The sequence below is a fragment of the Penicillium expansum genome (genome assembly GCF_000769745.1).
Source record: "Penicillium expansum strain MD-8 chromosome Unknown contig12, whole genome shotgun sequence".
NCBI lineage: Eukaryota > Fungi > Ascomycota > Eurotiomycetes > Eurotiales > Aspergillaceae > Penicillium > Penicillium expansum.
The window spans coordinates 81,073-93,748 of record NW_015971335.1 but is presented as its reverse complement, the minus strand read 5'-3'; the positions used below and the strand labels follow the sequence as shown (position 1 = coordinate 93,748).

The 12,676-nt window shown below is 50.4% G+C and overlaps 4 protein-coding genes across 4 annotated transcripts; 2 read left to right on the top strand and 2 right to left on the bottom strand.

The window, feature by feature from the left end:
• Positions 1–211: 211 nt before the first annotated feature.
• Positions 212–2,455, bottom strand: PEX2_005560 (Kelch motif domain protein; the record flags this gene model as incomplete). Its single annotated transcript, XM_016737833.1, has 3 exons — positions 212–2,061; positions 2,135–2,221; positions 2,272–2,455. 3 exons carry the CDS (start codon positions 2,453–2,455, stop codon positions 212–214), a joined length of 2,121 nt encoding a protein of 706 aa, XP_016597807.1.
• A 614-nt stretch (positions 2,456–3,069) lies between these two features.
• Positions 3,070–4,923, top strand: PEX2_005550 (WD40 repeat domain-containing protein; the record flags this gene model as incomplete). The annotated part of the gene is made up of 1 exon (XM_016737832.1): positions 3,070–4,923. The coding sequence occupies one exon, from the start codon at positions 3,070–3,072 to the stop codon at positions 4,921–4,923; it is 1,854 nt and encodes a 617-aa protein (XP_016597806.1).
• Positions 4,924–5,593: 670 nt separating this feature from the next.
• PEX2_005540 (transcription initiation factor IIA large subunit) lies at positions 5,594–7,157 on the top strand (the record flags this gene model as incomplete). The annotated part of the gene is made up of 4 exons (XM_016737831.1): positions 5,594–5,611; positions 5,764–5,865; positions 6,112–7,070; positions 7,118–7,157. The coding sequence occupies 4 exons, from the start codon at positions 5,594–5,596 to the stop codon at positions 7,155–7,157; spliced, it is 1,119 nt and encodes a 372-aa protein (XP_016597805.1).
• Positions 7,158–8,730: 1,573 nt separating this feature from the next.
• On the bottom strand, positions 8,731–10,614 carry PEX2_005530 (zinc-coordinating transcription factor SFP1; the record flags this gene model as incomplete). Its single annotated transcript, XM_016737830.1, has 3 exons — positions 8,731–9,042; positions 9,108–10,244; positions 10,321–10,614. 3 exons carry the CDS (start codon positions 10,612–10,614, stop codon positions 8,731–8,733), a joined length of 1,743 nt encoding a protein of 580 aa, XP_016597804.1.
• Positions 10,615–12,676: the final 2,062 nt, after the last annotated feature.

Here is a 12,676-nt window from a genome sequence, read left to right as displayed (position 1 = left end):
TGAACTCCGCGTCAAGAACGTCGAGAGGCTCCACATCTCGTGATGACGAATGGGCTCAGCGCCAGCCCTAGAGCGGTTTAACGGCCCGGTCACATTGTGTATATCCAAAACTTGTACGATAAAGATGAGCAGATGCAAATACAATACAACCTAATAAAGAAATGATCCCGCCAAGTACTCCGGAATATAATGCGTGCCCCATTCGTGCAATTCATGAGATCTCCATCCCTTCATCGTCCGCATCGACCTCGGACATCTCGTCGGCAGTAGATCCCACCCGCATTTGAGAGCTTTTGTCTCGGTCACCTAGGCCATCTGTCCCGAATGTGACCATCTCCAATTCAGGCCCTGCGAAGACGCGACCTTCTGTATCCACCACCTCGCAGAGTTGGATCAAACTTTGGTGGCTGAGAGATTTGAAACCGTCGGTCCGTACCACGCGGCCCCAGTATGTTAGGCAAAACTGTGCTGCTCGGCGCATCAGCCAGTGCTCATTGGTCCGCCCCGCACGCTCCCAGACGATGGCCGCGTTGTCTACATCAAGCTCTTGGCCTAGCCTATTGACGCACAGCAGGCGAAGCTTCGGCATGTCATAAAGATTGGCCATAACAAGCATACCCGCCACGTCAATAACGGTCGAGCAATAGTCTGGATGGCCGGCGATACTGTCTGTGTACAGGTAATAGAGAAACGCGCGCACGACAGAATAAGGCTCGGGGATGTGCATCCGCTTAGTGTGGTACTCAGCCATCTGGGCGGAGTACAAGCGCTTGAAATGTGGCCACCTGAGCTGGAGAATGATACGGTGGACATGGATGGGCTCCGAGGTCCAGGGATTCTGTTCCACAAAGGTCGGCTGGGCCTGGGTTGGGGAAACAGACGGTGTCTCGCCCATATCTTCCGATCCGGACCCGTCATGATCGTCACGAATAGCAGTGATGACAAAGTCCGTACCACTTCCAGACTCAGGGGGGTTGTCAAAAACAGCGGCTAGATCGGTTCCCAACCCGGAAGCCTGAGAGGGGCCCATTTGATCAGACGACCACGGTGCACCTTGTTCGGGAGGTTCTGCCGACAGGCCGTTACCTAGCAAACCATACTTTTCCAGGTCGATAGTCAGAACTTCACTCATATGATTCTCGTCGCTACCTCCCGGTGCATTCGCGACATCAAGACTACATCCCAAGAGCCATGCTTTGGTCCCCGCATCATTGACAGTGCAGTAATGCCATCGATACCCTGGCCGGAAGATCTCTTGACCATCAGCCAGCCGTTGCCAGCGCAGCGAGTTGAGGTCCAGAGCAGACAGGTTACAATCATGCGACCGTACAGTCTCCGACGGTGTGATTAAGTCGAGCAGGACACCCGAGGCAAATGAATGAAAATGAGTACCTGAGAAGAGGGAGGGGACATGAGGACCAGAATCAAACCTAAGACAAGATATGGCACCAGGTGCAACTGGCTTGCGTCGACCCAAATTGCGTACCTGCACACTGCCTGAATTGGCGGCATAGATCCCGGAGCGGGGAGACATTTGGCGAGTGTTGCTAGAAATAGAGTCTGAAAGATGAGCCGCAGAAATATTGACATTCAGGGAGTTGACGCTACCTTGGGGAGTAGTGTTTCCGGCCAACGATGGAGATCCCTTGAGGTCGAGCCACCAGATATCAGTCGTTCGTTCCATGTTCGGACCCAATCCACCAAATATCCACAACCGTGTGCCCCAAACCCAAGCTGTATGATCGAAGCGAGCAGTGAAGCTCCATGTCCGAGACCAGGTCCATGTTTGTAGATCCAGGTAGGTCAAATCGTCCAAGATGACATTCTTCTCCCCTGTCACGCCTCCTACGCCCGTCACTCCACCCACAATGAAAAGCTTGTCTTCGTGAATGACAGCAGCATGGCGGGCTCGGCCGCGCGGGATCGAGCCGCGAATTTCAGGAAGTGACCAGGTGAAGGTATTGAGATCAAGGATGACGACGTCGGAGAGGTATTCGCGATGTTCATTTTCGCCTCCAAAGACAATCAATTTATCCCCTTGGTATAATGTTGCCGTGTGTCCTATCAAAAATAAATATTTCTAGTCAGAGTGGTTATCACTAGACATGGGCGAATGAGAAAACAGAATCATTACCCATGCGAACTCCGGGGATATCGCCGTAGTTGTCCACGAGCTCCCAGCGCAAAGTCTCCAAGTCTAGCCTGAGCACGTGGTTGTAAACTAAAAATTATTAGTGCCATTTTTAAAGATTATAGGTTAAGGAAGTCAACCTTCATCGGTAAACTGATCAAACCCCCCGAACGCATAAATGCGATCATTGCTGCAGTACGTCACCGAGGCATTGACCAGGCACGCAGGGACATGGCCCTGGGCCTTTTTTATGCTGGGTCGATAATCCGCGCTGGTCCGGCAACCGCCAGTCTGACTGGCAGGCATCAGGAAGGCGTCCTGCATTGCCATAGAGGGACTACAGCAGAATGTCGGCTTAGAGACCCTCAAAGATCCCGGCCAGGCAGGGAGAAGTCGTGGTGGGTCTCGGTGGAATTGAGTGAGGAACGTGGTGGGGGTTGCAAAGAGGAGATGGATGCGCCATCCCAGTGGCAAAAAGGGGCGCTTGAAATTGTATCCGCAACTGGCACAATCGGTCATAACATTTTCTCCTTTTAAGGTATATAGAAGATATATTCTGTATAGATTCTCACCTTCTTTTGCTCTTGCATCACTGAATCAGGCCATTGTCATGAAATAAATGCCAAGACAAGTGTTACTAAAGTAGGCAAGCGCAGTATGTGAACGCTAGTCCCGATATGGCTTAATGCGCTATGTAGCTCAGGTAACCGTTGCTATGGGGAGAGCCTCATACTTTTCAGCAACGAGTATAGTAACTACCTTCTATTTATTCGCTTTTCTCCTGAACTCCCTTTCCTTTTCTTCTTCAATCTCACTATCCTCAATTGTCTGCATACTTTTCTGTTGGTTGATCTCATATTAACCTCTGCATCGATTCGTATTGCATCTTCTATTGGGGTTGGTCCCATTACATCTACTTTGATCATATATTAATTACTATGGCTTCTGTTACTGCATCGACTCCGGTGAAGAGCCACCATGGGCTCTTCTCCTCCAAGACTGCTGGAGGCCGTATGCCTCTGAGCCCTTCGCCCAACCCCCGCGCAAGCGGCAACTCGTCACCCTTCACACCTCCTCGCCAGTCTGATGCTGGCCGCAGTCAAGCCAAGTCAGTATACGGTGGAAACCTCTCTGCCCACTTCGCCAAGTCAATTTCCAAAGCATCCCGCACCACCCACCGTGAATCTCCCAAGACAAATAAGTCGAACATTGCTAGCACCCGCACCCGCAAGTCACCCAAGCACTTGGAGCTCGGTGTCTCCGACTGGACTTTGACCGGCACAAGTGCTACGACGGCGAACACCCCTTCCAAGGAACACATCCGCCGGGAAATTCCTACCCGCGCTCGTGCTAGCAAGACAACTGTGCGCATTCCTCATAACGCTGGTGACCGTTTTATTCCAAACCGGACCGCAAGCGAGGGTCTAGCTACTAGCGGGGCCGCAAAGCCAGAAGAAAAGCAACGCCCTAAGAGTGGTGGGGCTGACGGATCATCAGTCCTTGCCTCCGCGGCCAGCGCGTTTGATATTGGGGCACGTGGATCAGATGATGACCTTACTGCTGCTTTGGAGAACTTGGGCCTGGATGACAATGAGCCTCCTACCTATACTCGCCCGGCTCCTGACGCCGTGGCCTACAAGTCGTCTCTGGCTGAAGCTTGTGGTGTTAACATGAACACTCGCATCCTCGCCTTTAAGCCTCCCCCTCCTGAGTCATCGAAGCCTATTGATCTTCGTGCTCAATACAACCGCCCCCTCCGCCCTGCCAAATCTACAGCTGCCCAGTTCCGTCGTCGTGTTCAAACTGCACCGGAACGGGTCTTGGATGCCCCCGGTCTTTTGGATGACTACTATCTCAATTTGCTTGACTGGAGCTCTGGCAACCAGGTCGCCATCGGTCTCGAGCGAAACGTTTATGTCTGGTCTGCTGAGTCTGGCTCTGTCAACTGCCTTTTGGAAACCTCACCCGACACATACGTGAGCAGTGTGAAGTGGAGTGGTGATGGTGCCTATGTTGGTGTTGGCTTGGGAACCGGTGAGGTCCAGATCTGGGATGTTGAAGAAGGTTCCAAGCTTCGCAGCATGTACGGCCACGACTCCCGCGTGGGTGTTATGGGCTGGAATAAGCACACTTTGTCCACCGGAGCTCGTAGTGGTCTTGTCTACAACCACGATGTTCGCATCGCAGAGCACAAGATTGCCGAGCTAGTCTCTCACACCTCTGAAGTCTGCGGTCTCGAATGGCGCGCTGACGGCGCTCAGCTCGCCACTGGTGGAAACGACAACCTCGTCAACATCTGGGATGCTCGCTCTCTGAGTGCTCCCAAGTTCACCAAGACCAACCATCGCGCCGCCGTCAAGGCTCTAAGCTGGTGCCCTTGGCAATCTAACCTACTTGCTACAGGCGGTGGTTCCTACGACCGTCACATTCACTTCTGGAACACCACCACCGGTGCCCGTACCAACAGCATTGACACCGGCTCCCAAGTCACTTCCCTGCGTTGGAGCAACCACTACCGCGAGATCGTCAGCTCTAGCGGCTTCCCCGACAACTCTCTCAGTATCTGGAGCTACCCAACTTTGGTCCGCAACGTTGAGATCCCTGCTCACGAGACCCGTGTCCTCCACAGTGCTATCAGCCCTGATGGACAGATGCTGGCCACCACTGCTGCTGATGAGAGCTTGAAGTTCTGGAAGATCTTCGAACGCAAAGCTGGTAGCAGTGCCTCCTCCGCTCGTGAGGGTGGTGTCGGCAGCAAGGCTCAGATGACTAAGTCTATGACCATCCGCTAGACGCCTGCAGCATTTCCTTTCTTCCTTTTTTCGTTGGATACCCTGATTCATGGTGATATTGAAAGCATTGATGGGCTGGGACATTAATTTCGGTGTAATGGTTTTTTTGGGTGATGATTTCGGAGTTTTGATGGTGTTCTTTGTATCTACTTTCCCGTAAGCTGGCTGTACAAATTGTCCAAATGCCATTCTTACGGTTGCTTTAATTCATTTCGCTCATCCGTCTTATCTTTCATTTCTATCTTGTCTCTGGTCTCTCGATTTACTTTGTAAGTTTCTACTTAAAAGTGGTGGGTTGGTCGCCGATGACTAAGCCTCCAGGATACAGTGGGATTTCGACCGCAGAGCCGTGACTTTCACCTTCGTTAACCCATCGGGAAACTCGCCGTCTCATTTTCTTCTGACATTGCACTTGCATCCCTTTTCCTTTGAAGCCGTTCTTCTCCTTTCTACCTGTGTGAAGACTACGGATTCATAATTTGCTTGATATTGCGTCATTCGTGGGCGTGATCGACCAGCACTTCGGCAACTTGATAGTTGCGACGGAGCACTTTACTTCCTAGTCAAGCTATCCTTACCCCGTACATTTTACCGGTCACCCTTTTGCCTGCTTTCTGCCCTCTTCGCATAATCATCCACCAGCTCACCGAGGTGTTCTTGCTCAGCAATCATGTCCAACCAGCAAGTGGTAAGTCCAAGCTTCTTCTCCAACAACCACCCCATCCATCCTCAGCCATCGCTTGCACAGAGTTTTTACTCTTCACTTATAAACGTGTTCTCCCAATTTGCCTTGGGAGTTTCTTTGATCCGAGATGAGAGTTGACACATGTGGTTTCATAGGGCGCGGTTTTCGAGAAGGTCATCCAGGAGGTCTGTGATGCTTCCCAGGTCGACTTTGAGGAAAGCGGTGTCGATCAGCAGACTCTGCATGATCTTCGCGAGGTTAGTACCATTTTTTCTATCTATATTGCCTGTCTTGTGTTGTCAAAGTCTGGTGTGGATGATTCCCCTAAAAGCGGGGATGGTCGAGGTGGTGCGGGAGGCGGTGCTTATGGGGGAACACCGGCTTATGAGTCTCCCTTTATATGTGCCGCTCTTACCCGCTTAGGCGCTTTTAGACCGCCAAGATTCTGTCTCTTGATTATCTCATGCAAACCTGGACACCTATACTAATTATTATACATACAGACCTGGCAACATAAGCTTTCTTCTGTGAACGTCGCTCATTTCCCTTGGGATCCTGCTCCTCAGCCTCCTCAGCAGCACTCCGTTCCCCTCCCCACGGCTACTGTCCCCTCCAACGCTCCCCGACAACCTCCTCCCCAGCAGCAATATGTTCCCCCGCCTGTTTCAATTCCCCAAGCTGCGCCCTCGCACACCATGCCCCCCATGGGTGGACCTCGCATCAAGACCGAGCCAGGAACCAATGGTCAACCCGGAATGCCACACATGACCACACCTATGCCCCCGCATGGTCTCAACCCTCAGTCGGCTCGCGACCGTGCTGCAAATGCGCTTCAGCAGAAATACGGCGCTGCAGCCGCAAACTCCGTCCACCAAATGCAAGCTCAGGCCCAGGCTGGACAAGGATATCAGCAGATGCACCCCAACGCCCACGGGCAAATGCCACCGATCAAACAAGAACAGAACTACCCGCACATGGGTCCTGGACAGACCGATGGTGGAGGTGATCCAATGACCGACTGGAAGGCAGAGGTAGCACGCCGCAGAGCGGCTGCCGAGAGTGGAGAAGGTGACCGACTTCTGCGCGAGCATCTCAAGCAGCGCATGTCTCAGTATGAGGGCGGAGGTCTCCTTCGTCCCTTGGAAGAGCATGAGTCCTCTTCCAAGGTCGCTCGCCGTGTGGCTCTCACTGCACCCCTTAGCCAAAATACTACCACCGAGTCAACTTCATCTGCCCCTCGCGTTACTGGCCAGTTTGATGGCGCAGAAGAAGATGTCAAGGAGGAAGATGAAGATGCCATCAACTCGGACCTGGATGACCCAGATGACCTCGTCGCTGATGACCATGACGCAGATGAATCGGAGGGCCAGGTCATGCTTTGCACATACGACAAGGTTCAGCGGGTGAAGAACAAGTGGAAGTGCACCTTGAAAGATGGTATCCTGACCACTGGAGGCAAAGAGTAAGTCATCCCACTCTGCCATGCTATGCATATACTAATGATACTAGATACGTCTTCCACAAGGGTCAAGGTGAATTCGAATGGTAGTCAAAACGACGCCATCACTCCATGATTTTTCAACCCATCTTCCGATTTTCATTGACGACATCTCTTTACTCGTTCTGTAACAATTTTCTGCTCATCATGTGCTCTCTCTCATGGCACAAACGAAAACCAATCCCTACGTCTTTTCAATTACGCTCTCGAAACGGTTTGTGCAAGCGAAATATTTCTCATGATTCTCACTCCCCAAATACCGACATGGTCAGCAACCGGGTCTTTGCTTCGCTTTTTCTTTGATTTTGAGCTTCCAATGGCTCACGGCGCTTACAAGTGAGGATGGGTTCTGCTCTTTTTTTACATGCTTCTCTTTGTCTCTTGCCATGCCTTCGAGGTTGGCTTTGTACTAGTTGAAAGACCGATTTTACTGGCTTCGAAAATAAGCACAAATGGAACTATGATTCTGAACAACTTCCATCAGCCCTAGTATCATATCTAAATATCCGCAAGATGTTGAGAACAAACCGCCGTTAATTAGATAGTAGGTCCTAAAAAGCCAATTGGTGTACTACAACATAGGTCTAAGTCTATAACCCGGATATACAGTAACAAACGTAACCGAAAATGAAGTCGAGAAAGTTGAATGAACAGCAAGACAAGGGGAAAAAGAAGATATGTGACAATGGGCAAAAAGAGCCAAATCATATCAAAAAACAACCATATCTACAATGATCCGACGCCGAGAAACCGTACTTTTAAGATTCCCAGATCCCAGATCCAGTCCCTATCCCGTCCCCAGGTAGAAGAGACGCAGGAAGCAAAGGCGAACACCGACTGGGTGTGAAAGAGAAGGGGAGAATAATAACCAACCCCAGAATTTCGTACCTCGCACATGATTCCAGTTAAACCCAGCCAGATCCCATTTCGCGAACCTTTTGGTGGTGTTCAGTTCCTGGTGTTCAAGGCGGCATTTTCGGGTGAGCGTGTAAGCGACTGTCGTCGTTGGAAGAGGCACATGAGCGAGAACATAAACGCAATGAGCGGGGACGCGAACACGGACATAAGGCACAAAGCCGGTCCTTGCAAGAACGCAGCAAAAGCAAATGAATAGCAGTAGGGAGGGGGGGGATTTCGGGAGATATCCAATTCCCCTGGTTTATCTCCCATGGGAGACGCGAATGCCGTATGAAGAAGCAAAACATGAACAGAGAGTAAAAGCAGGCGAGCGCAAGCAGTTTCTTCTAATCAGCTCTTTGCTGAGAGGGTCTTGATCTTGGTCTTGATCGCTCAAGAATTGCTCTATTACCAGGCCAAATAGATATGATCTGGAAACAGCGAGGGATTTCAAGCATAGGGGTAAAACGATCGTGCCAGTAGGATCTACCAGACAGCAGAACGAAAAGCAAAAGGGCATCACAAAGCCCAGTCAATAGGTGAGCCAGAGGGAACAATTTTCGAAGAGATAGAAAGAAAAGCAATAACTCCAAAGTCACCGGACCCAATTCAAAATCATGACATCGTGTGTGTGCAGGAGTGCTCTCACCCCCGAAAGCCGTCGAAATCGTTCGCGTCAATTAGGTGAGAATTATGTATGGACATAATGACATATTTGTTCACGGGTTCACATAAGGCCTTCTTCGCCAATTCCGGGGAGGCCAGCTCCAGCAACGTTGATGTTCTGCCCTTGCATGACTCCACCGCCGAGGGCGAGGTTACGACCTCCAAGCTGGAAATCAGGGTTGCAGGGTGGTGAGTGCGATTTATGGTACTTGAGTCCGTTCAGATTCTTGTAGCGCTTACCGCACACCTCGCAGCGGTAGGGCTTTTCCTTCTCCATGCCAAGTGTGCCAGGGTACGGCGCTGATGTCTCTGGGTTGACGATGGAGAACGTGCCATCGGCGTTGTCATGAAGTTGTTGGTTATTATGGCCATGCTGGAATTAAAGAAAGAGCGGTTAGAAAAATAAGACAAATGAAGACGGCATCAAGTCAAACTTACAGCTTTGTGGTATTTGAGCCCATTCTGGTTCTTGTATGCCTTCTCGCAGCCAATAACGGGGCATCGGAACGGCTTGGGTTCTTCGTTGGGAAGAATAACGGTGGTGTCTGGAACCCCAGCGAGCAATTGTTGTTCGCGGATCCGCCGTGCAATATCACTATTCGGGCCATACTGAGCTCCACTGAGCTTAAAGTGGGCGTTGGGCGAACCCATTCCACCACTGGGGCTGAACAGCCGCTTGGCCGGTTCGTCGATGCAAAGATCGACCATGTCATTATTGTTCCCATTGAAGCGGCCAAACTGATTCTGGTTTTGGCCCATGGTGTTATTTTGCATACTGAGATCACCGAATCCACCCATCATGCTTTCGTCAATTTCGGCCGGGGTACCTGGTCCGGATGAATCGGGCGTATTTCGGAACTGCGAATTTTGGAGCGGGTTGGCCATCAACGTGGGGGTGTTGACAGAAGAAACAGTCGGATTGTTCTGCAGTGAAAGTGGTCGTCCAGATCCAATGGGTGTACCAGGTTGTGAGGGTGTGCTAAATCCTTGGTGGCTTGGAAGCATACCCAGATTTAACTGCTGCTGGTTGGAGTTACCATATCCGCCCTGTCCACCTTCATGCAGCTGAGAAGAGAACATCTGCGACGCTGAGCCGTCTCCATCTCCTAGGGCGTCGTCCATCTCCATGTCATCGATTGTGTCTAGATCTGCGTGCTGCAATGGTGACGGATTCTGGCCCAATTTGCGCTGCATGTCCAGGGTCCGGTCGGGCTGCAGGCCGCGTCCTTGGCTGCCATGCTGTTGGTTCTGTTGCTGTGCGATTGCGGCAGCTGCCAAGGCAGCTCGATTTTCACCCTGGCTCGGCCGGTGGCCTTGATTGGGCGACTTGGTCGCATGGGCTTCTTCGTAGTGTTGTAATAGGTCATGGAGCGTCGGTAACGTCACACCGCAGCACGAAAAGTCTCGCATAAAATTCGCTTCCAGCTTCGGGAGATACGATGAGGAGTGGAAAGATGGCGACTGGAAGGTGAATGGTGACGTGCCAGTCATTATGATACTGCGGAAATTTTCCTTGGTCAGCTCTTGATGCAGTGCGACAATAGCAACACACGGTGGGCTGTTCCCCCGCGGCTTCTAGGTCCGGACAGGCCACTCACTCATCACGTATCCAACTACCAACAGATACACCACCCCAGCTCATACCACCCACCAAGCTCCCTGCGAGCGACTCACGACGACCTTTGTCGCGGGCAGATCCCGACATCGAGATTGGTTTCGTCCCGTTCCCCCATTGTGCCGTGGCTGCGCCGATCGAGTCCTTACGAGGTGGTGGTGCCTTAAACACGCCGAGTCCTCCCCCCGGAAGATGTGAAAAGCTGCCTGTACGCTCGCCGTTGCCCGCTCTTTGAAGCGCCGAGGTCAAATTAGATGCCTGTTGACCCGGCGGCGACACCGAGGTCGTCTGCCGAGTGGAAATATCAATGGGCGTGGCACCAGTCATCATGACGAACTGTTGGTATCAATTTTTGGTGGTCAAAATGATGAGAATTCCAAGTCGAGGTTTGACGAATCGATATCCTAGTTCCCTGTCCGGTCTTGCGCGATGTCACGCCAAACCCGAGGGGCTTATGGATGACAGGGTTTCTTCGAGTCCCGTGTTGAAGGGCGAAGCTCACACAGATAAAATCTGAATAAAATAAGAATGCGACTTTGAGACAGTCAGTGCCCCTCGATGAGTGGACTTTTGAGTGGATGGCGGTTTTTGGGCGGGTTCACACGCAGGAGTCCACCCTCGGATGATGTCCCGCTTTGGCAGAAAGTTGTCGAGTCACTTAAAGGAGTGCAGCTCCCTTTTATAAAATGTGTTAACCTGAAGACTGGGAGGAAAGGGTTCAGATATTGGGAAATAATATTGCGATCGAGGAATGATAAGTCAAGAAACAGTAGGGGCAAGGACTCATGAAGACGGGGTATGAGATGGCAACGCTTCCGGTTTGGGACAAGCGCTGTTACGGTATTTACCCACGTGATCGTTCTCTTAGCGGATCTTGGCCCCGAGCTGACCCCGAGTAATTATCTATTTCAATAGTATGGCACTATGTAACTTGATGGGTTAATTCGTAGATCTTCGACTATCACGGTCAAGTCACTGAGGAATAACAACCAGACTACCTGAAAGCGTATGGAGCAGTATGTAGTTAATAATGTTCCCTACACACCGCTTGCAGGATGCGAACGTCATGATCGGTAATGTACCAAATTACCTGAAACGGCTAGTGTACTGTATCTTATGACTAAATCGGTTTAATTGGCCGGGGACTATCTGGGTAACTAGGTTAGGTAGCCTACACAACTGGCGCCGAGTCGATGATGGTGATATTTAATTTTAGGTTGCGGACCAACGGGGATAATATCTCCTGCTATTCTGAACAAGTAGCATAGCTGAATTATGTTGAGTTACGCAATGAGCTACACTTACTGTACTAGATATCACTACTGCATCCGAGGTGGAATGATATTCATTATTATAATAATATATTTTGTATTATTTCGGCCTCCCGACCACCGCCGTAAGTGGAGCAGCTAGCATCACTTCCTCCTGCCAATATCGACCTTTTTTCTGGTTTATTGTGAAGAAAAATTCTCCACTTTCTAGGTGTATTCGCTGGCAATCGTGGCCGTAAGTAGATCTATATATGTACTCCGTACAGCGATAGATAGATCCAGGCGCTGAAGAAACTCAGATACCCTGTAAAATCTGGGGTCATCTGCAAGGGGTAATCTCAGATAAGAGATCTGGGTGGCGAGTTTGCCTTTGCATTTAAGACTTCGTCATTGCGTAGCCTTTTAAGGAGCCAGTGTCATCAATAGCGGGGAGGCTAGTGTTGCATAACAATATAGTACTCCGTACATACATCTGTACTCCGTACTCCGTAGTCTAGTGTATATTCCAAGGCCTCCTCTTCTATGAGAGATCTCTTATATTATCAAAACAATCGTTGACTGGGATATTGACTTGAAAACTATAGGTTCCAATCTTGGAAATGAGTGGCGATCTCAAGTTTCAGTCGGAACACAACGGGGTCTTGGCTTTGGCGCTAGAAACGCGGCAGAAGCAGTTGGGCAGCCTTCTATCCGTTAGCGCCCTCTGGAGTACACCGCCTTTGTTCTCCTTAAGTTTGGGCTTTTTGAAAGGACATTTCAAACAGGACAATACCTATTATAAGTATTTTACAGACTCTGTGTGAAGTACCCCATACCTGGGTCTCATAATAATATAAAATCTGTCATTTGCTTCGCTGCACTCAGCCGAATAATGATTTATATTAGCGAAAACCCGCGCACTCCGGACAAGATGAAACTTCCGAGGCTCGGAGTCCGCCCGTTATGCCCGTTGGGTATAAAAAACATGTGTACGGAGTAACATTGAACATTGTAACAATAATAAGCTAGGCCGTTTCTTAGTCTGGACTGAAACTAGTGATGCTACATACATACAATTATAAATATGATTTCCGGTTCCCGTTCTATCCGTTCGGGGTTACTTCGGGGTCCCTGAGATGCTA